Source organism: Hakea prostrata, chromosome 7 (assembly GCF_041222555.1).
Source record: "Hakea prostrata isolate BN-2017 chromosome 7, UWA_Hpros_2, whole genome shotgun sequence".
Taxonomy (NCBI): Eukaryota; Viridiplantae; Streptophyta; class Magnoliopsida; order Proteales; family Proteaceae; genus Hakea; species Hakea prostrata.
This window is the reverse complement of record NC_142606.1, coordinates 11133629-11160657: the sequence shown is the minus strand read 5'-3', so window position 1 is coordinate 11160657 and position 27029 is coordinate 11133629. Positions and strand designations below refer to the sequence as shown.

At 37.5% G+C, this 27029-nt stretch overlaps 1 protein-coding gene across 3 annotated transcripts; it reads right to left on the bottom strand.

The window, feature by feature from the left end:
* Window positions 1-163: 163 nt before the first annotated feature.
* TPR8 (Tetratricopeptide repeat (TPR)-like superfamily protein) lies at window positions 164-26445 on the bottom strand. 3 transcript variants are annotated; one of them, XM_089164238.1, is made up of 11 exons: window positions 26221-26445; window positions 24608-24873; window positions 20776-20806; window positions 17457-17593; window positions 15539-15605; window positions 13726-13825; window positions 6862-7025; window positions 2958-3004; window positions 2764-2811; window positions 1163-1574; window positions 164-1065 (listed from the first exon to the last, which is right to left on the bottom strand). In XM_089164238.1, exons 1-10 carry the CDS (start codon window positions 26291-26293, stop codon window positions 1179-1181), a joined length of 1329 nt encoding a protein of 442 aa, XP_089020364.1. In that variant the 5' UTR covers window positions 26294-26445; the 3' UTR covers window positions 164-1065; window positions 1163-1178. The 3 variants fall into 3 exon arrangements, with proteins under 3 accessions (XP_089020364.1, XP_089020363.1, XP_089020365.1); XM_089164237.1 differs by having other exon boundaries at window positions 164-1574; XM_089164239.1 differs by having other exon boundaries at window positions 164-1574; window positions 24623-24873.
* Window positions 26446-27029: the final 584 nt, after the last annotated feature.

Below are 27029 nucleotides of genomic sequence, written 5' to 3'. Positions count from 1 at the left end.
CAAGAAAATGGGTCCAGGTCCTTTCCTTCCTTGGAAAATCTTCAGAAAAATACCCAATATTATTTTCAATTTGTTTTTTTTTTGGTAAGCAACAATCTCATTCAAAGTGGGCAAGGGGTGGGGGAACATAGCTCCACCAACCACACAGTGAAAATCGGCCATTCTTTTGGGCCCAAAACTGAAAGAGTCATCCTAGCTAAGAAATCTGCGATTACATTAAAACTCCTAGGTATATAGGCATGGATACCCAGTAATTTAGGGTATTCATTCACGTGAAAGATGCTAATCTACAGTATCCTGTCACGTGAAAGATGCAATCTAATAGTTATCCTAAAGGACACATTTCTAACAGTAACTAAAACACATCTTCCATGAAACCTGGAAAAACTCCTTCAAATCTGATAAAATCCCATCCTGTCCGTCTTACTCTTAGGGCTCAAGAGCCTGCAGGTGCAGCCACTCCAAGGAAATAAAAAAAGTACCGCAATGATGAAGACAAAGGGAAAAAGCCAGCAAGCGATGTAAAACAGGAAGGAAAACTTGAAAGTAAAACAGTTAGGGCAGACACTCGGTTTTTACAGTGTTGTGGCCCTATAGATTTCAAATAGGGAAATAAATAAAGGTTTTATACTAACCTTAAATGAGCGCCGAACCCACACATTCTAATCCACAATTAACCATAAAATTGCAATGGAGCAACTTTACCACAACCATCATTTAAAAGGGACCCAAATTTTAGTCACAGACTTACGGCTAAGACCCAACACTCTCCTCACGCGTCCCACTGCTCTGTTCGAATCAACCTAACTCAACCATGCAAAAGCAACAATATACCATCGGAATACTCTGGCATTATGATGGGTGATTCTAAATTTTAATTTTTTTTTTTTTTTTTGGGGAAAAAGCATTAAGATGGGTATCAGTTAATAATCACTTGATGCCATTTTCATTTCTGAATTTTGCTAGCCAACTGATAACTCAGGTGGCAGTGCCTACCAGACGTCCCAACACTTAACATGTCGATCACCAACCATGGACTACCTGAGAGTGTTTGATGTCCACCTCCTGAAAGATTGACGTTATGAATATTGAACAGAGGATGGGGATATCAACAAATGGAAGGTAGAACTTATCGTCTATCATGTTCTGCACAGTGCAATACCGTGTGTTCTCATGTATCAGTTTGGTGCAGATCCATCATTCGTATTGCCTTGCGTAGGATTATGCCTTGTTGCTCCTGAAAATGCATCCATGACGTTCATCCAGGCCCCTGATAACTCCTCAGGTAACTCGTCTTGAAAATTCAGAGTAATGTTCCCGTCTATTCTTATTCCTGGTTCGTCTGTGCTTTCCTCATTCTCTCTGGCAGTTGCATTATGCGGATCGTTTCGAGTCTGCTGGTTCTGCTCCTGGTATGCATTTGCAGCTAAGTTCATAAGCACGCTAGCCAAATTAGCGGGATTCATACCAGGAGCTGTAAATGTTGGAGGTGGCCCATGGTTCATTGGTTCTTGTTGACCAGAGGGGCCATGGTTCCATGAAGTCTGTTGATAATGCCATGTGGATCCATTTGCCTGCATAAGCAATGAAGAGAATATGGTTGGTCCAATGCAGCTTGTCAAAGATGTTTAATTGCCCAGATAATCAAACAATGAGAACGGAAAAGACATGATGTAGAAACACAACCTTGGGTTGACCCAAACCCAACCCGAATTCCAGACAAAGATGAGCCAGATCCCATTTTAGTTAAAACAGTCTAGTACAAATTTAGCAATTCATTTTATTCAGTTTATTCTAGAAGTTAGTAGGGTATTTGGTTTCTAATTCTTAAGTTCCCTTATTTGAGTTAGTGTCCCAGTCAAAGAATTTTAATTTAGAACTCCTTTGATTTTCAATGCATATGATGTAATCCCCTATGACAAGAGACAGATTTGAAATATAAACAGAGGCTTTAGGTTTTTCCAAGAGCCTGGTGTCTGTGTTGTGTGTGCGCCTTGCTTCTCCATTTTCCCTTTCTAATGCAATTTCCCATTTCCTTTCTTCCTATTCTTCCTTATCTTTCTAGTTCTCCTTGTGTGAAAGCCCACTATAGTGGGCCATTCCTAGGTCTGCATTAAGACACCTTCAAAGGACATTTGGTAATTGTAAAGTGGACTGACATATCATACCAAGCTATTAATGTGCGGTCTTAACAAGATAGAATTTACAATTCCCAGCTATATTTATCCTGTAGAGCACTAGACATAAAATAAAATATTCTTTAGTCCAGATGGCAACTTCTGATCATCTACAGCAGTTCTTAATGGACCTAAGGAACATGGGTACGTCCTCCAGTTAACCACAGGAGCATTAGGTACAATGGCATAGTAAGAAGACATGACTTCCATCCCAGTTTAAAAATATCTGATTTACAGTAGTAAACAGGTATGCTACTTGGAGATTTCAACAACTTGGTTTCCTCTGTCGACAAGATAAACTGAATGTATGCAAAGCACTGCAAGACTTGTAACAGATATCTCTTCTTAGTTTAGTGGTTGGGCCCAGTTCTCAAGCTACAGGGATCACCAGACCAGAGGGAACATGGGAGAGTTTTGAGATTAGATTCACTTCCAGGTCTATGGTATGGTGGTATAGCATCTACCGACTACCCACAAGGAAGGCCAGCAATCTACCATGCCTTCTAATTCTTATTAAGCGGTTGTCCATAACATCAAACAAGATAACCACAAGTTAAAAGGATATAAGTAATTGGAAAACTAATACCTGCTCATGTGTCCTTCGCATCTCTTCATTTAATTTTTGTTCAGCCACCTGTCATAAGAAATTGCAAAAATGAAGACCAACTTTTGTAATACCCTGAAGTGAAAGATGCTGGAAACACAAATAACTGAGTAGTATTTGTAATAAAACATAAATCACGGGTATGATGATAGTAAATTGATAGGCAAGAACAAAACCTGGATATTTTCTTTGATGGAATCACTATTTGGATCCAGTTCTAAGGCTGCAGAAACAGATCTTAAATTAGCAACTGTTCAATCAGCAATTCTCAATTACCAATCAAACAAAAGATAACCTCTATTCAGATGTTGTGGGAAATGATGAAAAAAAAATTCCACCACATAATGATATCTGGATTTCACACTTCCCCTCAGTAATGTACTATTTCACTTGGAAAACAATCACTATGCAACCTATACAACTTCATCAACAATTGAACATGTCTAACTTACATTACTTTCTTCATTGTGTTACTACTAAATGTTCAAAGAATCAAGGACATAAGAAATGCTGATTTAGTCAGGAATCCTAGGGTCTTCAACCTCCTAATACAAGTTACAGCCCCAGTGACAAATGATTTAATAGCTGTTAAATTTAACACCACCACCACCCCCTTTCTCTTCTTCCCCTTTCTGTTTTTTTTTTTTTTTTGGGCGCCCCCCGGGGGGGGTGTGGATTGGTTACAAAGCATTAATGGGAATCAAAGTTTAACATGGTATGGGAGAAAATGCCATGCATACCTCTCACACTCAATAGATAACAGGAATAAGGTGGTCGTCGCAATGTCCTTTCTATGAGATAATCGTGAAGAAGTATAGTAATTGACCCATCAACACAAAAGCATCTCTCTGAACAAGGACCAATCCATTGCCTAGTATATTAGACTAGGCTTATCTTAATGTGTTTGATGATATTCTAGTTGGTTAAGTAAATAGACTAGCCTTCAGATTCACAAGGTTAACCCCACATTGGAGATGCAGGTCACATTTAAATAGACAATTTATTGGCTGATGCTTGCCTACACATTTTTGGTTTCCTCATCTATCCCAAAATAAGATGGTGGAATTTGAAAGGAGAGTACTCTAAATCCTTCATTAATGAAGTAGTCAAACAAGGAAAATGGGATTTTAAAGGGGATACCAATGCAATGTGGAATGAGATGGCTATGTGTATTAAGAAGGTGGCTAAAGATGTTCTAGGTGAATCAAAAGGAAAGACCCATTCTTATAGAGAGACGTGGTGGTGGGATAGTGAGGTTCAAGCTGCCATTAGGAATAAAAAAGCTTGTTTTAAGGCATGGCAAAGAACTAAAGATGTTGAGGATCTTCATAAGTATAGGTTGGATAGAAATGAAGCTAAGAAAATTGCAGGAAAAGCAAGGGAAAGGAAGTATGAAGAGTTGTATAATAAGTTGGGCACAAAGGAAGGGGAAAAATCTATTTATAAGATAGCTAAGATGAGGGATAGGAAAGAGTAGAGATCTTGACCATGTTAGATGTATTAAAAATGGAGATGGTAAAGTATTAGTTTGTGAGGAGGATATTAAGAAAAGATGGGAACCCTATTTCTCTAGTTTACTAAATGAGCATTTTTCAAGCACTTATGTTTCGGACGATTACACTTTTCACCAAGGCACCAAGGTTCGAACTTATATACTTAGAATTTCGATGTCCGAAGTAAAAGAAGCTTTAAGGAGGATGAAACTCAGCAAGACACAAGGTCCTGATGAAATCCCAATTGAAGTATGGAAGAGCTTAGGAACCCATGGACTAGTTTGGTTGACTAAGTTGTTTAATAAGATTATGAGCACAAGGAAAATGCCAGATGATTGGAGGAGAAGTGTTGTGGTTCCAATTTACAAAAATAAAGGAGATATTCAAAGTTGTAATAACTATAGGGGCATTAAATTGATGAGCCATACGATGAAATTATGGGAGAGAATAATTGAAACCCGTTTGAGACACTTAACTACAGTTACGGAGAACCAATTTGGGTTTATGCCGGGAAGATCTACAACGGAGGCTATTTACTTAATTAGGAGACTTATAGAAAGGTATAGAGAATGTAGGAAAGATCTTCATATGGTATTTATTGACCTAGAAAAAGCTTATGATAGAGTCTCTAGAGCGTTAATTTGGCAAGTACTAGAGAAAAGAAGTGTTGCAAGTAAATATATAGATATAGTTAAGGATATTTATGATGGTTCGTTGACTAGTGTTAGAACAGTGGGGGGACAAAGTAATGAATTCCCGATAACAATTGGGCTACATCAAGGGTCAACTTTAAGCCCATATCTATTTGCACTAGTAATGGATGAATTAACCAAAGACATTCAAGATTAGGTCCCCTGGTGTATGCTTTTTGCGGATGATATTGTGTTGATTGATGAGACCCAAGTGGGGATTAATACCAAATTAGAATCATGGAGATTAGCTTTGGAATCAAAAGGCTTTAAACTTAGTAGATCGAAGACAGAATATTTAGTTTGTAACTTTAGTCAGGATCGGCCAGATGATGAGGTGGTGATACTTGACGATAAAGAGATTCCTCAGAGCGGTTGTTTTAGGTACCTAGGTTCAATCATAAGTAAAAGAGGTGATTTTGGAAGATGAGGTTTCCCAAAGAATTAAAATAGGGTGGATGAAGTGGAGAGGTGCGTCCGGGGTCTTATGTGATCGGCGTATTCCATTAAAGCTTAAAGGAAAATTTTATAGGATCGTTGTTCGACCAGCTATGATGTACGGTGCAGAGTGTTGGGCTGTTAAAAAGAATCATATAGATAAACTCAGTGTAGCAGAAATGAGGATGCTAAGATGGATGAGTGGCAAAACTAGGATGGATAAGATAAGAAACGATCATATTAGAGTTGGGCTGGGAGTTGCTCCCATAAGTGATAAGCTTAGAGAAAGTCGTTTGAGGTGGCACGGCCACGTTCAACGGAGACCTATAAATGCTCCTGTACGGAGAAGTGATATAATCCATATTGAAGGAACTAGAAGAGCTAGGGGTAGACCTAAGATAACCTTAGGAGAAGTGGTGAGAAAGGATATGTATAGCTTAGGCCTTGTATCTAGCATGGCCTCGAACAGAACTGATTGGAGGGCAAGAATCCATGTAGCCGACCCCATTTAGTTGGGACAAGGCTTATTGTTGTTGTTGTTGTTGTTGTTGTTGTTGTTGTATCATCTTTACTTTTCTTTAAGTGTCTCTCCCTTCACGCAACAATGAACAAATATATTTTACAAAGAGAATGCTAGAACTTTGCTATTGGTTTAAAAGTTTTCAATATAGGATTGAAATGAATTCAACCTTTTTCTTTTTGTGGGAAGATGCACCATATTATAATAGAACTACATGGAAACAGCTATCAGTTCCCAGGATTTATGCATCACTATCATGGAGTTAACAGGTAAATAAATCTTAAAAGACATACACACGGATAAACATTCAATTTAGAACTAAAAGACGAGAAATCGTAAAAACAAGGAAAATTTTCATATAAATGTATGATATACTTTTTTAAGCGTTAACACCTGACAGAAACAAAATGCATCTACTTCACCTGCCACTGCTGAAAGTAATATTCAAAGGACCAAAAACTTTGTTATTCAATATGATACCAAAATATCCTATTTGTGTCGATCTCTGCTCTTCACCGTCGTTTAAATTTCAGCACTAACAACCAGTGGTTTTTAAGTCCCATCACTCACTCTAACAGGACTAGTTTTTGTCCTTCACCGTATCTTCTAACTTCTAAGTACTTGCAAGATCAACAAATTTAGTCATTTTCATGTTTGCCAATTTCTTTCCAAAAAAAAAAAGGGGCTTCTAAATTGTTCATTTTTTTCTTCTTTGATCAGAGACCCATCAAACATACATCCATGTCAACATAAAAACTATCCCAAACATGATACTAAATTTGAAGTCCAGCTTTGACAATGTAATTATGTTACCAGCGTGTTGGATGCAGATGCAGAGCTGGCCTGGATTTTAGAATCAACTTCCACAACCAAAGCTTGGAACCCAAACATCAACACCATTTAACGTGAAAACAACCAATGTTGTTGATTTCAGACTAACCTTTCTTAAATCCTTTGTTGATAGCATCATTGTAGTTCCCTTGTGCATAGTAAGCCAGGCCCAGGCGACTGTATGCCTTGACGTAAGCTGGGTCAATTTCAATGGATTTCAGACAATCTCTGATTGCTTCATCACATTTTTTAATCTGTGTGTAAGCAGCTGCCCTGTTAACAATGTGCTATGATTGAGTCACTGAAGGGCCATAACTTTAAGAAAATTAAATACAAGGATTCATGAACTCTAACATGGAAACTTACTCATAAATTGAACAATAGATTCAATCTCATACACGTAAAATTTTTGAAAAAGAATACAACAGCCTTGACACAAACAAGTAATGATCTAGACCTACCAAACACCAAGTTGAATTGCTAGCTCAATGGACAAACTCAAAAAGGTGATTCCCATCTAGGAGTTAGCCATATGAACTTCCACCCTATAGTATGCCCATTGAGTGGACAAACAATAGAGTACGACACGTGATAAAATGTTAGCATAAATGGACAGGTAAGGGTTTCATAAATTGAAAAGTTTCCACTTACTGTTACTGTAAAGCAATCATGACTATAATCTGGTATGTGCAACCATTAACATTTGACAATGTTTATGCAGCAGAGTCTGAGACGCTCTCTATCCTACTTCATGTGATGCAGATTCATCACCAAATAGGTTTGTTTTATCAGGAATAAGTCCAGAGTAGGGCTCTATACAGGTAGGGCCTCTGACCCCAAGGATTTTCTATGAAATAGACCATCTTTGTGGCCTAAAATATGGATAGTTAGGTTGCATAGGGGATTAGCTAGTTTCTTTCTTTACTCAATCCTAGTGAGTTTAGATTACCTAATAATTTACAGTTGGGTGGCATGCCTATCGAGGGCCAATAGCCAATATCTGCCAATGAATGAATGCAAAATGGGTAGAAAATTGTACGTTTATGAAACTTGATCTCTGGAAGGCAAGGTATTACCCTACAATTTGACCTCTGGATCAGGTATTTTCCCTGCCATGTCTCTAGAAGGGATTAGGAAAGAAAAATTGGTCTCAAAATAGAGGATCTCTAGGGAATGGGACAACACTGGGTTCTTGCAAGTCAAACAAATTGATGGTCAAAAGCTGATTTCTTGAAAAAGCTACGCTATGATTTAGGGTAGTTTAAGAATGGTGTGTTCACATCTTCTTAACCCGAAATGGCTGAGGAGAGGAAAGGTTCCTTTTTTAGGATACTCACGGGAACAAATCCAGTGGAGACGAGGTGGGGTCTGTAGCTCAGAGAATTAGAGCACGTGGCTACGAACCATGGTGTCGGGGGTTCAAAGTTGAGGTACCAAAGAACAGGGTTGTAGTTGTTCGATAGGGCTGTTACTGGTGTCAGGCGGGTAGCTATAGGGTTCATTGGGGGAATTTGAAAAATCAAGAAAAGGGGAATTTCTAGTTAACAGTTAACAGGGATGGATTAATAAATCTGATCTGCAAGTCGGTTAGAGCGGGTCCTTGGATGACCAAGAAAACAAAAGTAGGGGGAAAGAAAGGGTAGTGAGGAGTAAAAATGCAATTTTATTTATTTATTTACTATTCTTATTTTATTTTGTAAAAATGCAAGTTCACCTCACTATTGATGTGAAGCAGTTTGTAAAGATGAAGATTCTTCACGCATACAACTGCTTCCACAGTCAGATCAGGGGAAGAGACAGCAGCAGCTTGCTCAAACAAATTCACTATATTCTAATCTGAATCCATTCTCCCACATATATACTATATCAACCAAAAAAAAGCCCTCTTCCTAGTTTGAATGGGAAAAAACCTGATTACTAGCTTAAATTGTTAGTAATTAGTACTTAGGCTCTTTTTGGTATCAATTCTCATTGTCTATTATGAGATTTTTTCATTGTTCTAAATGATTTGGCATCTATTATCATTTTGATTTTTATTTAAAATAATAGAAAAATCTTCAAAATCCATAATGGACTAAAAGTCCATTGTGGATTATAAGGGACAATTCATTATCTTCATTTATGCGGTGGCACACTTGAAATTTTAAAATCAAGATGAGGGTATAATGGTAAAAACGCATTATTTTATAAAAGTTGCTCCCAAACCCTCTCAAACCCTAACCCGAGCTCTCACTTCTTCACAAAGCTCTGAAGTTTGAACAGCTGCTGCTCAAATTCACTCTCCTTCAAAGCTTCTCGCTACTGCTACTTCATGGCGTAAGGATTGTTAGCGGAGATGAAGCGGAAAGAAAGGAAAGGAACTTGTGTTTTTGTGTTTATTTTATGTCTTTCAGGTGGGAATAGTGGAGGCCATGCTTTGGTTCTGCTGGCACGGATCGCCTCTGCCACATTGATCGGATTCGCCGTGGTAGCTGCAGCAAATGTGCGTTATCGCCACCACCGGAAGCGCCAGACAAGCGATCAAAAGATCATTCCACTGTTGCAGAAATCAGGTTCCAGTCACTTTGATAGGATCGAACGTTTCTCAGATTTTGTAGGTAAAAATAATTTTTTTATATATTGTATAAATTCTGAATCTCATCAGATCGTCATATCAGGTTCCGATCCTCATTTTTGTGTATGATTTTAAGAATTTGCATATCGTGGGTGTAGCTAGACAGATTGGATTTGAGAATCCCAATGAGTGCCCACAGTTATGCAAGTTAGCCAACATTTTTGGTAATTAGTTATTTGTTAATATTAAGATTAATAGGATTTTTTGAGTATTAATTTTCATTATTAATTTTTAGAAAATTTTCATTTTAACATACCAAACTTGTTTTTCAATCTATAATTTATTGTCAACAAATGTCACCAAACCATTTGTCATTCTTGATCAATAATGAATTCTTATACTTATTTTTTTTAAATAGTCATAATAGACAATGAGAATTGATACCAAAAAGAGCCTTAGAAGTTATAAAAATATAATTCTCACATAATGTTTATTTATAAAAATTTCTACATATATCCCCAAAATCCCTTATTGCAAGGGGTATACAACTAAAGTTTGCAAAGTTTCAGGCAGACTATAGGAGAGGTATGCATAATTTTCCCTCCCTTGTTCATTTTTGAGTCAGGACCCTAAGGCTTTTTATCTCCAGAGCTAATTTCGAGAAACAACCGACTAATAAATCCCTTTTTGGACTCTCAAGATTTTTCCATCTCTCTCCCTCCATGTCTGCCTTATGTGTGTCTAGGTTAGCGTGACTGTGTCTTATCAGATTTCAGCTGAAATAATACATAAATATGACTCCATGTATTAGGTAGAGAAGAACTCCGCCAGCATTTTGCTGCCGGTCCCAAGCCTGGGTAAAGGAGGAGGGTTGGTGCATCAGGTCGGCAGCCAGCACCGGAAAAAATCTAGCCAAACATTTTTTCATGGATTCGACCTTATATGATAAAAGCTATGCTAGGGCGTTCCCCGACAAAAGAAGCGACGCGCTACACTATGGCCCGGGTGTAGTGATAAGTGGGCAAGAGTTAGCTAGGGCGTCCCCTGTAAGCGACGCGTCGCATCGGCGCCCGGATGCGGTGATAAGTAGGCAAGGGTTCCCGCGCCGTGGACGAGTGCGGGTAAAGAAGCTAGTCCATAAGCATAGGATTAGATTGGCATCTTGGAACATAGGATCTTTAACTGGTAAGAGCTTAGAATTGATAGATGTTATGAGGAGAAGAAGGATTAATGTAGCTTGCATCCAAGAGACTAGATGGAGGGGTAAAAAAGCCAAAGAGTTGGATGACTTTAAACTTTGGTATACTGGGGATAAAACAAATAAAAATGGAATGGATATAATAGTGGATAAAGATTTAAAAAATGATGTGGTGGATGTTAAAAGAGTGGGTGATAGGATTATTGCTATCAAGCTTGTAATGGAGAAAGAATGCATAAATATAATTTGTGCATATGCACCTCAAGTAGGATTAGATGAAAGTCTAAAGCTAGAATTTTGGGAAAATATGGATGGATTAATGCAAGGAATTTGTCAAGGAGAAAAGATTATCATAGGAGGTGATTTAAATGGACATATTGGAAAAGATCAAAGAGGATATGAGAGTGTTCATGGAGGATATGGTTTTGGAGAAAGGAATGAGGAGGGGATTTTAATTTTGGATTTTGCTACTGCTTTTGATCTATCTATATTAAATACTTACTTCAAAAAGAGAGATGGGCATTTAATTACTTTCAAAAGTGGACAGCATAGAAGCCAAATAGATTTCTTCTTAACTAGAAGGACTGATAGATTGTTGTGCAAGGATTGCAAGGTGATACCGGGGGAAAGCTTAATCGCACAAAGATAGACTTGTGGTCTTGGATATGTGCTTAGTCCCAAGAACACATAAAAGGTCCAAGGTAAACTATCCCAGAATAAGATGGTGGAATTTGAAAGGAGAGTACTCTAAATCCTTCGTTAATGAAGTAGTCAAACAAGGAAAGTGGGATTTTAAAGGGGATACTAATGCAATGTGGAATGAGATGGCTATGTGTATTAAGAAGGTGGCTAAAGATGTTCTAGGTGAATCAAAAGGAAAGATCCATTCTTATAGAGAGACGTGGTGGTGGGATAGTGAGGTTCAAGCTGCCATTAGGAATAAAAAAGCTAGTTTTAAGGCATGGCAAAGAACTGAGGATGTTGAGGATCTTCATAAGTATAGGTTGGATAGAAATGAAGCTAAGAAAATTGCAGGAAAAGCAAGGGAAAGGAAGTATGAAGAGGTATATAATAAGTTGGGCACAAAGGAAGGGGGAAAATCTATTTATAAGATAGGTAAGATGAGGGATAGGAAGAGTAGAGATCTTGACCATGTTAGATGTATTAAAAATGGAGATGGTAAAGTATTAGTTTGTGAGGAGGATATTAAGAAAAGATGGGAAACATATTTCTCTAGTTTACTAAATGAGCATTCTTCAAGCACTTATGTTTCTGACGATTACACTTTTCACCAAGGCACCAATGTCCGAACTTATATATGTAGAATTTCGATGTTCGAAGTAAAAGAAGCTTTAAGGAAGATGAAACTCAGCAAGACACAAGGTCTTGATGAAATCCCAATTGAAGTATGGAAGAGCTTAGGAACCCATGGACTAGTTTGGTTGACTAAGTTGTTTAATAAGATTATGAGCACAAGGAAAATGCCAGATGATTGGAGGAGAAGTGTTGTGGTTCCAATTTACAAAAATAAAGGAGATATTCAAAGTTGTAATAACTATAGGGGCATTAAATTGATGAGCCATACGATGAAATTATGGGAGAGAATAATTGAAACCCGTTTGAGACACTTAACTACGATTCACGGAGAACCAATTTGGGTTTATGCCGGGAAGATCTACAACGGAGGCTATTTACTTAATTAGGAGACTTATGGAAAGGTATAGAGAATGTAGGAAAGATCTTCATATGGTATTTATTGACCTAGAAAAAGCTTATGATAGAGTCCCTAGAGCGTTAATTTGGCAAGTACTAGAGAAAAGAAGTGTTGCAAGTAAATATATAGATATAGTTAAGGATATGTATGATGGTTCGGTGACTAGTGTTAGAACAGTGGGGGGACAAAGTAATGAATTCCCGATAACAGTTGGGCTACATCAAAGGTCAACTTTAAGCTCATATCTATTTGCACTAGTAATGGATGAATTAACCAAAGACATTCAAGATTAGGTCCCCTGGTGTATGCTTTTTGCGGATGATATTGTGTTGATTGATGAGACCCAAGTGGGGATTAATACCAAATTAGAATCATGGAGATTAGCTTTGGAATCAAAAGGCTTTAAACTTAGTAGATCGAAGACAGAATATTTAGTTTGTAACTTTAGTCATGATCGGGCAGATGATGAGGTGGTGATACTTGACGATAAAGAGATTCCTCAGAGCGGTTGTTTTAGGTACCTAGGTTCAATCATAAGTAAAAGAGGTGATTTTGAAGATGAGGTTTCCCAAAGAATTAAAATAGGGTGGATGAAGTGGAGAGGTGCGTCCGGGGTCTTATGTGATCGGCATATTCCATTAAGGCTTAAAGGAAAATTTTATAGGATCGTTGTTCGACCAGCTATGATGTACGGTGCAGAGTGTTGGGCTGTTAAAAAGAATCATATAGATAAACTTAGTGTAGCAGAAATTAGGATGCTAAGATGGATGAGTGGCAAAACTAGGATGGATAAGATAAGAAACGATCATATTAGAGTTGGTCTGGGAGTTGCTCCCATAAGTGATAAGCTTAGAGAAAGTCGTTTAAGGTGGCACGGCCCCGTTCAACGGAGACCTATAAATGCTCCTGTACGGAGAAGTGATATAATCCATATTGAAGGAACTAGAAGAGCTAGGGGTAGACCTAAGATAACCTTAGGAGAAGTGGTGAGAAAGGATATGTATAGCTTAGGCCTTGTATCTAGCATGGCCTCGAACAGAACTGATTGGAGGGCAAGAATCCATGTAGCCGACCCCATTTAGTTGGGACAAGGCTTATTGTTGTTGTTGTTTGTATTAGGTAGAGAAGGTTGACTACGCCTACAGGCTTCAAAAACAAAATCTCATTCTAAAAATCTAAAATTCCCATATATTGCAAAAGATTCTATATAAAAACAACTAGAAACTGTACTGCTTTGGTCATTTTCATTATTTTGCACTAAATCATTCGATATACCATAACAGCAATATACAGTGATTATTATTTATTAACTTGATCTAAAGAATTAAATTGCATCTAGAAACAAGTTGGAAGAAAAGGCAAAGAACTACCTGTCAAGTATCAGAAGTGCTGACATGCCAACTACTGTCCTTCATGATCTTTTAATTAAAGTCTAAAACTACCAATCTATCAGAACAGAACAATATATTTTTCTATCAAAATAGAGTGAATCAGTCAAAGAGCATACCTGTTACAATAATACACAGCATTATTCTGACAAAGTGCAATGGCACAAGTATACAACTCAATGGCATCTGAATACAGCTTGGACTGCATAGCCCTATTACCTGAAGGGGAAAAACAGTTACACAGTAAAACCTTTAATAGAAATACATAGAAAAGTACTTTTCGAACATCATGCTGTTGAGACACTGTATTTACTATGTTTCGGTGATTACATTAATGAAGAAAAAGTTTGAAGTACAAGAGGTCAATTAGTACGCTCTCAAACATCAAGATTTGCATGAAGAAGAGCCATAGAAAGTGGATGCTGTTGCAAAGCAAGCTTCATATTGGAAGACCAAAATCAAGCTTGCACAACAATGGGGCAAGTAGAAGTGAAGACTACCTAAAGACCAGGCTTCACTTCAGTAATACCAAATGGAAAGTGTGATAGCTTAAGTGGCTAGAAAAAGTGGCTATCATCAGCATTGAAGACTAAGGTAAGTGATTGTCATTGGTTTTACACCCATGGAGATAGCCACTTAAAGAGCCCAAATATGAGCTATGGGTTTCACCATGTGGCTGAATGCACCTATGACTATAGGGAACATTTTGGACTTAAATTGTTCAATTATGTTAAGTATATTTACTATAGTTCAAGTCTGAAAACAGCCATCCTCTCTAAGAAGCAGAGGTATGGCTGCACACATTATTACTCTTGCCCAAACCCCAATGTGGAAGCCTGATGCACTGGTTACCTTTTTTTATTGCTCTAACACCTTTAGGAGGTCATATGTGAGGGAGTCAAAGGTATAAAAATACTCAAATTTCTCAACTGGTTGAAGCTTTCTAAGATCAGTGCTGTTCAGCAAGCTGTTCCTATACATTCCACCACCACAAGAAAAATTTTATGGCATTGTAGTAGGAACTAAACTTAGCTTAAAACAAGGAAGTTGCATCTCTCCATGTCTAGTTTCATACGGAAAAAGAAATGGGTCAATCCAAGATCTAGAGAGTGAGTTACGTCCACTTTACCGAGCAGTGATAAGAACAGGCTGTCAGGCTGGTGGACTCTACAAAGCCCACTGTCTGTCAGTGGTTTGATGTATTAGTCAACTGGTTGCTCCCAACAGGCATGTAATACAAAGAGGGCAAATCCAATGGCTATTTCCAATAGCGTTAGCAGGTTGCTCCAAAATAGAGCCAGCTGAGACTCTTTAGACAACAGTGTTTACCCACCCTACTCTATTTAAGAGAGATTTAGGGAGATACACCCCCAGAATTTTGCAAACATTTACACATAGTCCTGGGTTACAGGTTTTGTAACCATCATTAAAATTTATGTTGTTATCGCGGAATGGAATCACACACAAATTTCAGATATTTGGAACCCTCTTCCTTCCCCACCCCCTTCCACCTCCAGCAAAACAAGGTGGGAGTTTGAAATATTTTCGTACAAAATTTTGACTGATATTATGAAATCTTGAAATTCCAGTCCTATTTTGATATTTCAATATCTTAAGGGCCTAAGTGGTTAAAAAAATAAATAAATAAACAAACCAGCCTCGTCGAGATCTCAATCTAGAGCTTAGTTCCTTTCTGGTTTCAACAGGAAAAATCAAACATGGTTCTGACATTTGATCCATTCCAGAGGATCCAAAGAAAAAGAGTTCTAACATGGTGACACTAATATTAAGCACCAAGTCAATAATCATGGACAACAACTAATATACTCTATCCAAGAAAGTAAAGATAGCCAAAAATAAAACTTAAAAATAACAAAAGCAGGTCCTTCAAAACTCATTACTATAATCTACAGTTCTACACATAAGATTTACCTTGCGATTTGAGCATCTCTGCCAGGTTATTCTGATTTATTGTTTGGCATCCAGAGCTTTCAATTTCCTGGTAGGATATAACAGACACTTGTGAAGCAGTGGCTAGTAGGTGATGCATAGAAAGAATGGGAAAAAGAAACAAGAAGGTTGAGATTTTGATATTAATGACTGGTATTTAGTGCATGATATTTGAACATCTGGATTCTTCAGAAACAAAGGATAATCTTAAGTACCAATTATGCAAAAGCAGTCTCTGAAAGCAAATGGTGATTCTGAACCTACAAGTTATTTTCCTGACTTTAATATGGCAAAGACAAATGCTCATGCTTTTGTTTATTAGGCTTTCAGCTTGGATAAGGAATATGACCAGTGATAGGGTTTAAACTAGTGACATTGGTAAGAAAATGAAAAGTAGAGTTTAATCTTTCAAGGATGCATCAGAATATTAAGACTTAAGAGAGCTTTATATCATGTCAAGATTAGATGAAACTTTGCTTTTAGCACCTTAACTACACAAACAGCCTGTGGTCTCCATTCAAAGTGATAGATCCCACAAATAGGAATCAACTTCACAGAAAAAGTTCTAGAAAAATTGCATTTTGTAGAACTTCAAGGAAATAGGGCCAGACAATAAGCCATCAAATTTGTGATGTTTGGTAGAAAGGTAGGCATGGGTGCTCCAGGACAAGTTTTAAAAAAATTACAAATTCCAGATTACAGACAGAGAATCTATTTAGTTTACTCAACATTAGGTTCTCCAGTAAAGCTGATCAACAAAAATTAGATGCAATAATTGGATATTATACTCATAAGAGCATCGTATTAAACTTTTTAAAAAAACAAAAAAAAATCAGCAAGAGTAGAAGCACAAGAGATTAAAGCTTATGCTTGGGGTGTCGGTCAAGTGCTTACTTACTAATCACTTGGTTATGAGTTCAAGTCCTGGAAACAAGGGTACGGCCGTGTATATTCCCCTCCCCAAACCATGCTAACCATGGGAGCCTTGAGCATGAATACAGCCACTTTTCTTAAAGAAAAAGAAAGAGAGAGAAAGAGAGAGAGAAATAAAAGAATTGGCATCTCAAACTGAGCAGCAAACAGAAAAAGAAGAGGAATCCTTCACCACATGCCAAAGCCCCATAATAAAAACCACAAGTACCATCCAACCAGAATAGTACTATTACCTCTGTCCATTCCAATAAAGACAGACCAAATCCCTTGCCTGCCTCAACATCCAACATAGTGACACAAAGCACAACCACAATTATATGATGATCAGCATCAACAATCTTCTGGAAATTTGAAAAGAAAGTAAAACCTACATCAAAGGGAAACACAAAACCTGAAAGAGGACCAACAGAAAGCAAACTGGACTCATAAATTAACGAGCTGGTCTACGCCCTTTGATCTCTGCCTGAGTAACCTCTGTTAACTCCCGAATCCCCTATAAACCTTTCTCCTTCTATAGTTCATCAGGTTGAATCCTGGAAATGCTCACTAATGTCCTAGGACATTGCCATCCCCAAAAACACTGCAATAGACAGGTGCATTCGCAACAACATCAGAGGCCCCAAATTCAGTCTTCACTATACTATCTGTTTCAGGCGAGAAGCCCTTTCTACAGGTACTTCCATTGAGATCTCATCGATATGCACTGATAGGCTTTACCATCAATTTGGTATCAATGATGGGTCAAAGGACATACATGACCTCTTTTCTGATTATTCATCACGATATTGGCGCCTGGACCAACAAAATACTCTAGTGATTTCAATGAAAAGCACAAACCTTCTATGCAAATATTTTACACACTTGGAAGTGTATACAATTTTTCCCCCAAGAAAGAATGTAGTTTTTTTCTCAATGATATGAACATGGGGTTACCAGACAAATAAACTGAGAACAGAACAAATAATACCTGAATTGCAAGATTAAACAAATTTGATGCTTTATCCAGGCAGGCGTGGTCTTCCTTCCCATCAGATCTGGTCTTAAAAAAGCCAAAATCCTCAAGCGCACTAATGAATTGGCCAAACAGATTATCTTTTGATACCCCTGCAATTTGAATTTTTTTGGTGGGTTGCTTTTGGTTAAGTACCACACTGCCAATATACGAGATACGAAGAAATACCAGTAACAGTGGTAATGATGATATTTAATATGCAACGTATGATAATAGAAATCAAAACCAATCATAGATTACTCCCAAGGCGATCATAAATGCATACAGCTCATAGGGATTCTGAATGATAAGAAACCTGTGCAGTGATTCTTTTTTCCTTTTACATTTTCTGACTTTTATCCCGGTCTTAGCATTGCTAGGACATCAGACACAGGAGATCAGCACATTGATCTGCCATATAGACCTGAACTTTTCTTTTTAAGATTCATAGTGGACCTGCATATCAGCTTCTTATTGGGCTAACACGTGCTCCTATCAACTTCATTCAGCTAATTAGAGTTGACCAACAGAACAACTCTTGGAAAAGGAGAAGTGTTTCTAAACTCTTGGTTGTGTAGCTCGTTACGTGCTCCAACCAAGTATTCACATAAATAAAGGATTTCAAGGATGGTACTGCTACTCAATTGAACCAATCAGAAAAAGAACTAACTGGTGGAAGGCCAGTAGAGGAGAGGGGCAATTGTTTCATAAGAAGTATAGAGAAGAGTGCGCGCAATACAGCCACAAAGGCCCACCAATCCATTCTTCACATCTGTCTTTCTTGATTACAAATTACAAGATAGGCTTCGTCTAATAAGTAGCTAATAGCTAACTAAGTAGCTGAACCAAGCTAGGCTTCGTCTATTAAGTAGCTAATAGCTAATTAAGTAGCTGAACCAAGCAATTTAACAACTTACTAGCTTTTAAGAAACCTACTAAACCAACTCAAAATGATGAGGACATCAGTGAGCAGTTCCGAGTTTACCGGCGACGCCGACTTAAAGATCATCCCACGACAGCATCTATGTGGATGGATGATGAGATCAGAGGTTATCGGATTGCTAAGATCCTATGGTTCAATGAGAAACACTGCTCATAGGCAGTTTGTCATGTTATTTTCCTTAGTCTTTGTTGGTTGGGTAGTAGTGTACTATTGAAATACGTTAATTTCATGTTTGAGTCTTTATGGGCTGGGCCTAGAGTCTATTTTGGCCTAATTTTGAATTATTTTGAGTTTGGGTTACATATACAACTTAAGTTGGGGTTATTTTGGGAATTAAACATGTAGGGTTGTGAGGGATCAACTTTTTTATCTAAACCTTGTATGGAATTCGTTTATCTCTCTCTCTCTCTCTCTCTCTCTCTCTCTCTCTCTCTCTCTCTCTCTCTCTCTCTCTCTCTCTCTCTCTCTCTCTCTCTCTCTCTCTCTCTTGGCGGTACTAGTTCTTCCCCCTCTCTCCAGGTAAGCTCTCTTTCCTCCTTTCACCCTTATTTCCCACTAGAAAAATTCCCCTTGCTCTTTTCTACAAAGATCTACTCTCTTTTTTTTTTCAAAAAAAGACCTAGTTTCTTTCCCTGGAAATCTTCTTCTTCTTCCCCAAACCCCACGGTTGTTATAATTTTCTTGCAGAAAAAAACCTTTGTTTTTTTTCTTCCCTCTTTCCCTTATACGGCAGTTTAGTTTTCTTTTGTTAGTCTCCCTTCCCTTCTCTTTGTTTCTTTTCTTTCCCTCCCTCTATCTCATCACCTACTCTCTTTCCTCAGATACACCATTACTTCAAAATATTTTTTTCTCCTTTCCTAGGATTCACCACTACTTCAAAATATTTTTTTATTTTCTCTTATTTCTGTTCCTAGATGCTTTCCAACCCCTGTTTTGCAGCCAGGATCAGCAGGTAACATTATCTCTCCCAAAATATTTCTTATTTATTTTTTGGCAGTAGTTTTGTTTAAAACAAAAACTTCCCAAGACTCCTTTACATTGTTAATTGTTGAATTCCTTGTTAGAAATCTGATATTGATTAGAACAGCTCTATTTTTCTTTAAGTTTCTAAATACTCTTGCATTCAATTTAGTGTTATGGTGCCAAGATCCCCATCCCCTTGTTTCACTATTGATTCTTGTTTAGTTGTGCTTACCAATAAGACTTATTGTGTTTATTTCTCTACTTTAGCTGTCTTATATGCATGATTAATCAGATTTCAAGTGTTGCAAATTCCTTTATTTAATATCTGTCAATAATAGGTGTTTAATTCTAAGAGTCTAGTAGCCCACTTTGTAGGTCCCCTAGTTTCTAGGGTTTCTCCTACATCACAAAACAACTTAAAGTCCTATTACATTACATGCTAATAAAATAAAACACTTGTGCTTATAAATTGAGTTACCTAAACAATAAGAGGTAACCCAACTGGGATTGCATCAGATTCTCTGCAAACCTCTAATTGGAAGAAACCCTACTCTTCCTGCTGTACAAGTTTTTGGAGGAAAAAAGAAAGACGGGCATGTCAAAGAGTTAAGAAGAATTTCCAATTTAATAACAATGGAAGGACAAAAGAAGGATTTGACCTTTAGAATTCTCCCTTTCTAGAAGTCTCCTATTCAGTTCCTTCATGACACATTCTAATCCTTCATTTATCACCCCCCCCCCAAATATATAATATATATATATATATATATATATATATATATATATATATATATATATATATATATATATATATATATAAAATAATCGAAGGTAACTTTATGCAGCGATTAGGAAGATGATTGTCTGGGACTATTTGGGGGTCTACAACTTCAGTTGATGGTCGACTAGATCATGGCCAGTAATGGCGTGTCCAATTTATTTCAACCCAATATATTAACCTATACTACTTTTATCCTTCAAAGAGGTGGGAGAGGGGGGGGGGAAGTAAAAAAATTACCTTGAACAGCAATAAGTAGAGAATGTAATTATTGAGCTTGAAAATGAGAAAATACAGAAAAAGGAAGTTTCCACTTTGGAGACAGTGTTCTAATTCTATGCCAAGGGTAGACTTTACCAAATGCATAACAAGCTTTAGTCATTTTGTTCATGCATGACATAAAGTTACCTTTCTATTCTTCTTCTTCTTCTCCTTTTTTTTTCCCCTCCTTTTTCTTTTCTTCTTCCCCCCCCCCCCCCCTAAGTGGCAGGGTCCAAGAATGTTTGTATATCAAGAAAAATACCAACCAATGTGCATGATACAATAACAATAAAAGATGAATCCAAATAGCACAAGCTAGAAGAAGATGGTACAAAAGAATAAAATCCTACCTGAAGATTGTTCTCCGTTCCTACTCTCCGTCTGAATTAAGAAGGCCAACATACAGCATGTCAGAAATAAGAGTTAAGACACAGGAAAAAACAACTTTAGAACCATCAAGAAAAACCAAATTCTTGCAATCACAAGGCACCATCATCAACTAGAACATGATCAATCATCCATGGGCAAAGGTAGGTTACTTCTAGGTTACTGCTATGTGAATGGTGTTAGCCATGCAGCCCCTAAAAGCCCAGATGAAGTCCCTAGGCTTGCTGCCAACCAGCATTTCAAGTGATTAGTAGTAATAGTTTCCTAAGTTCTTTTTTCCAGTGTAAGTAATAAATATTTTTTTTCCAGTGTTGATAACTTCAGTGCCAGTTATTAACTCTGCCCAACCATTAGATTTAAGTCAGTCTATTAATAGCATTTTAATTCAGTCAAGCAGCCCACGAATTGAGCCTAGCTTCTCTTTCTAATTCTTAGTTAGAGTCTGACACTAAGCCCTAAGTCTAGTAGGACTTCATATGTAAGGCTATATAAAGCCCCCAATTTATGGAATAGACTGCAATTCAGATTATATTTTGTCTCAAGCCTTGATGTATCCAGCCCCCAAGCAGCCCCAAAAGAGCCTAGAAGGGGCCCAAGCCCATCTGAAACAGGGCCCAAACAAAGGGGGGCCAAAACTGACCAAGGGGCAAAATGGTCATTTTCAACCCCTAAAATCGAGTCTATTTAGTATTATTTCTGAATTTTTTATTTCGGTTTTATTTTCTAAAGTGGAGTCTTAGTGATTAAGTAATTATTGTTTCCTTTATTAAGAGTCTTTGAGTTGTAAATTAGGAAATAGTTATTTCCTAATAAGGAGTCCTAATTGTTAGGTGCAAGTCTAATAAGTTCGGGTTGCTTAGCAACCAAGTTCCTTATTTGAGTACAAGTCCTTTGTTTCAGGCTATAAATAGCCTTTCTAGTGTAAGTTATTTTCAAGTTAGATGAATCGAATGAATTGAGTTTGAGAAAATAGACTTGGGAAGTCATGAGATCCCTGGGAGGGTGACCTGCAGCTGGATTTGTGCATTGTTCTTCAATCTCAAGATCTTCAATCACCTAGTCAAGCATCCAACAAAGAGTTTTCTATAGTCCCTTCAATATACAAGTAAGTTAAACCCCATCCCCAACCCCAGCCTACTTCTCCTTCTGTCTGCATTCCTTTTAGTTTCAAACCTTAGGAGCAACCCTAACCCCATTGCCAAATACCCTATCACTCTTCCCCTTCGATCTCTGAAATTTCCAGCCCTTCCCCAAGCCCTGGAAGCCATCTCCCACTCTCTTCTTCTTCACCACGTCCTCCATCCTAGCCCTAATAGGAAATTCACATTCTCAGCCCCAATTGAACCCTTTACCCTTTCCTTTTGCTCGCCCTAAAGCCTAGAACAGAGTCCTAACATTATTTTACCCAAAGCAGACCTGTTTCTAGATTTTTGAATTTTTCTGCACTTCATCTTCTTCAAGTGCAAGTTGCAGAATTTTCAGGAATTCCAGAAATTTTCTGAAACATCTTAAACCTCATCCCTTCTTATCTGAACCAGTTCTGGATCCTAAACACTCATCACTGCCTCTCTGCCCTGCAGAACCACAGCTCTAGCCCTCCTTTCTACTCTGGCCACAATCCTAATCCCAGTCCTACCTGAGATGGGATTTGATTTTCAAGTCTGAATTCAGCATACCTGGGCAGTGTTAGAACCTATAAAAACCCTAACCAAAACCCCTAGAAACCCTAATTGTGTGCTGCCTCCAAATTAGAAGATCCTGAAGATTAACCCAAAACCTGGGTTTACATCAAGCCTTGAAGGCTTTTATGAGTGTCTGCGCCTGCATCCACTAGTTTATGTCAATTTTGGTTGGACGTGGTCCAAGAGTTAAGTATTCCATAAGAGCATAGGTGAAATCAAGCCAAGATCCGTGCTACGGCTAAATTAACAGCTTTCAAGTCTCCATTACCATTCAATCCAAGTTACAACCCTAGAATTCCCTTCTAGCCCCTTTGACCTACCTAGGAACCTTTTTTAACTCGACCAACCCTAAAATTTAGGAATGCCCAGAATTACTTGAAACTTACATCAATCCATCCCTAGGGACTGCACATCATTACCCTATGCATCTTCCCTGTCTGAGCTTTCAAAACCCTGAAACGGCCACTACTTTGAGAAACAAATTCCCAGGTGTTTGGTTTTGGTTTTATTAAGATACTGCAGCATTTGACCTTTGCTTCATTGCTTGAACCCTCAGTCCAAGACTACCACACCAATCCCACTATCAGATAACTAAAGTATCCTTTGATTTACCCATGCATCCAATTTTGTGGGCCATCAAAACATAGGGCCCACCAATTTTATAAATTTTCTTCTCGTATCTTCAGTAATGACTAATGAAACAGTGGGAAAGGCCACTAGCAGACCATGTCGATTAGCCATCGGTTAAATCTTGTAGTTAAGCTCAAGCAAGCCATGAATTGAAACTTTACCACGTGAACTAGAAGCCTACAGACTTAATCAAGAAAATACCCATAAACTCAATAAATATGCCATGTGGCAGATAAAGATGTCGAAGTTGCCAAAGCAGGCATGCGGAGAACTCAAAATTTAAAACTTCTTTGAGAAATTAAGAACCATGAACCATAGAAAGTTAGAACCATAGAAAGTTAGAAACTTATATGACCAAACTAAGTTGAAGCAGAACATTGATGGAAGCTGTTATATCCTATGGTTACATATAAAGCAGCTCATTTCATATCGACAGTGTTTGGAGCATAAGGTCTATATAAGATGTATTCACTTTTTCCTTTTAACCCCAGGACTATTTCTGTGGGGCAGGGAATCCAGACTGACACCTTATCAAAACTGAGACAACTTTGGTATGTCCTCTTCTGTAAAGGTCAGCTTGGTTGTAATTTGTTTGACCACGTCTTGCAGCTCTTCTGGCATCAGGGTTGTGGGAACCTGTGCTTCTTGGTTTTGAAGAACAACTCCTTATGCTTCGAGACGTTCTCAGCAACTACAAGATAGACTGGTAACTGACTGAGGGAATCCTTTCTTTTGTTATTCAAGCATATCAAAAAAATAATCACAAAATGTTTAAAGACAAAAACATCTAATTCAAAGCAATAATAAGATCAACAAAGACAACAAAAAGAAGTAGATATATAGTTTGTGATCGTCAAAAATACTTCATTAATTCTACAACAAGATTGCACTCAGTAAGCTGAAACTGGTATATAGACAATGAACTTGCCAACTGCAGTATCAGATCTGAACAGTTCCAAAGAGATCACATTTTTCCATTTAATTTTCGTTATATTTTTTATTCAGATCCAAATCTCAAAAAATAAGAAAATATAAAACATGAAATATTATGTCCAATTGAAGTGGTTCTTCTTCACCCAACAGCCACATATCTGGCAGTTATTGTTTTTTAACAAAAACAAAAACCCTAATGTATCAAAAATAGCTGTCATGGACCACTCTCAAACATAATGAGAGGAAAATGGTAACCCCGATGGAGAAGAGTCATACCATCTTCTACTTTACCTTCTATTCTTGTTTTAATTTTAGTTATAAGAGAAAGCTTACAGGCTCCATTGGCAATAGTCGCAACAATAATATGTTCCATAGCATCATGCAGCCTATTAGCTTAAACTAGATTATCTAAATCCAAAGAAGGTACAAAATCAGAAAGACACATAATGCAGCAATGATGCAGAAATAAATTGCAACAATACCAAAGCCTGCCAATATCTTAAACTAAAGGCAACAAAAACCATATGAAATTGGACCAGGAAGAAATAACTAGTGGTTTCGTTGCCTCTTCAGTACTTCCATCAACAGCATTTTGTGATGACGATGTGCTTGGTTTGTCCGTGTCTAGTGAGATTCCTCCATGACCCAGATCTGAGTTGGTTACACGTTTCTTTTTATCCGATGAGTGGAACAAAGTAACCAAGAAACCAGGTTCTATCTGATCATCAACAGAAGAGTGACTCGGCTTAAAAACTTCCTCCAAACACTCTCTAGCAACCTCAAGGGCTTCAACATCAACACCAGCTGTTGGTTCAACTGCTCAAAAGGAAGCAGCCAATACCAAAAAGAAGAATCATTAACAATTTTAATATGGAATACATAGATGGGATAAACGAATATGGTCTTACATACCAAAATGCACAGATACAGGCAGCACCATCTACAAACAAAAGATAAATGGTGCCAATTTATAGAGGCCTTATTTATTGGTGCTCCCTTTTAACCAAGAGAAATGTCAATTGATAAAGATATATAATGCTGTTTTACAGAAGTCTTAATTAGTAGTCCCCCTCACATTTGTTCAACAAACAATATAAGTAAATGAAAAATAAAAATAGTTCAGTTCAGTGACATTCAAAAACTATCTATGAGCAAATCACTTTCTACTTACAAAGGATAAAAGGAGCATTAAGGGACATTCATAAAAAAGACAACATGCAAAATGATTTCTCCAATAGGTTTTTAGGACAATTACAGAATAATTTAATTTTTCTGCACCTAAAACTTTATTTCTATATGAGGGAGAGCAAGTTCTCGGCAGAACCACGATCCCAACTCTCAGACCCCCAATTAGCATCTCTCCTTGGAAATTATATTGTCATTGTAACGTGAAAAGCTAGCAAAGGTATATCATCTAACCTTTTGACAAACTAGCATTTTGTAAACAGAACTGAACATTAAGCTTAACACTCAACCTTGTCTCAAGTCTCAACCAAAAATTTAATTGAACGACACATGGAGACCCTAGAGAATTCAAGCTCAAAAGTCGTGATCTGCACATAAGGAGGACAGAAAAAAGGAACAGTACTTGAATTCAACCAAAACCTAACACAAATAGAAATATATAAATAATAATAAAGTCCCCAGCCCCAAATTCAGGGTTGCTGCCGATCACTAGAAAGTTTAAGACGAAAGCATGATTCGAAGTTTGATAAAGAAAAAACCTGAAGTGTTCAACAAAGTGATAAACCAGAAGCTTTACAAACTGAATTCGGAGAGTATTACAACATTCCGACAGATCAATCAAACTCAAAGCATCAAAATGGTATGAATACGAAGTGATAATCTCATTTAAAATTTGAGGGAGAACAGACGACAACTGAATTCAACATCGCCAAAAAATTACCAAGCTATTCCCTGAGTGAAAAGAACCTCAAAAATCACGACACCGTCCAAATTTTGATAAAGTAACTCTCGGAAAAGTTGAACAGTTTCATAAACCAGAAAGACACCAGAAGCATTACAAACAAATTCAGATACAGACCGAGATCCCAAGGAAATCAGAATTACAACCACATATAGTGATCAGTTCACAATAAAAGCAACTGGGGGAAATAGCAAAACGGAAAATACACAAAATAACGAAATGCAATAGAAACAAACCTGACTTCAAGAAATCGAGAAAAGCAAGCACGATGCGACGAGAAATGGGAGAGTCCGTCTTCAAGTTCGTCATTTCGAAGATCGAACAAGATTAGAGATCGCAGAAGTTAGCTTAAGTAAATCAGAAACCAGAGTCTTCTCTGGTCACAGCTAGTTCTCCCCTTTTCTTGCCAGGCGGGAGAGATTTTAGAGAATCCTTTTATATCGCTTTGGAAACGGTGCACAGGTTTTTGTACTTGCAATTTAATGTATTTATAGCGGTCCGATTGATACGTTGAGGCTAAAGAACATCAACTCTGAACACTCTACGAGCATGTAAAATGACAGCTCTGCCCCTACTCTCTGGGTTATAAATGATACTACACGACCCATAAATACAAATATATAAGGCTACAAATGGAATTACAGGTATCTTATGAATTTAATTCGTCCTCTCTTACGATCCATCATGATTTTAGTTTTACTTTTGGAAACCCTATTCTTTTTCTTTTTTTTTTTTGCGCAATTTTACAAGAAAAAAATCGTCTATTAAGCTTTACAAAAACAACAAATCGTCTATTAAGCACATCAATGCCCCACGCATGACACCATATTAAATAAGAGATACAGATTAAATTTGATTTATAAATGAAAAAAACCCACTTTCTGGACCCATTTAGTCTATAGATGTTTGATGCTAAAAGCCCGTTCAAAGACTTCAATGCCTCAAAAAAATTAAACCCTTCTTCCTCATCATGGAAAGTTTTAATATTTTAACCACCCGTTTTATAACTGGGTCTCAAATGAAATCAACCAACCCAAAAAATTAC

Bases quoted from the DNA above. Each gene is read 5' to 3' on its own strand.
- TPR8 (XM_089164237.1), bottom strand. From the start codon at position 26,293: ATGACGAACTTGAAGACGGACTCTCCCATTTCTCGTCGCATCGTGCTT. The intron at 17,594-20,775 runs GTAGGATTTTAT...TTCAAATTGCAG, and splicing joins GAACGGAGAACAATCTTCAG to GGGTATCAAAAGATAATCTG. The intron at 13,826-15,538 runs GTAAATCTTATG...TTTCCCCTTCAG, and splicing joins AGAGATGCTCAAATCGCAAG to GTAATAGGGCTATGCAGTCC.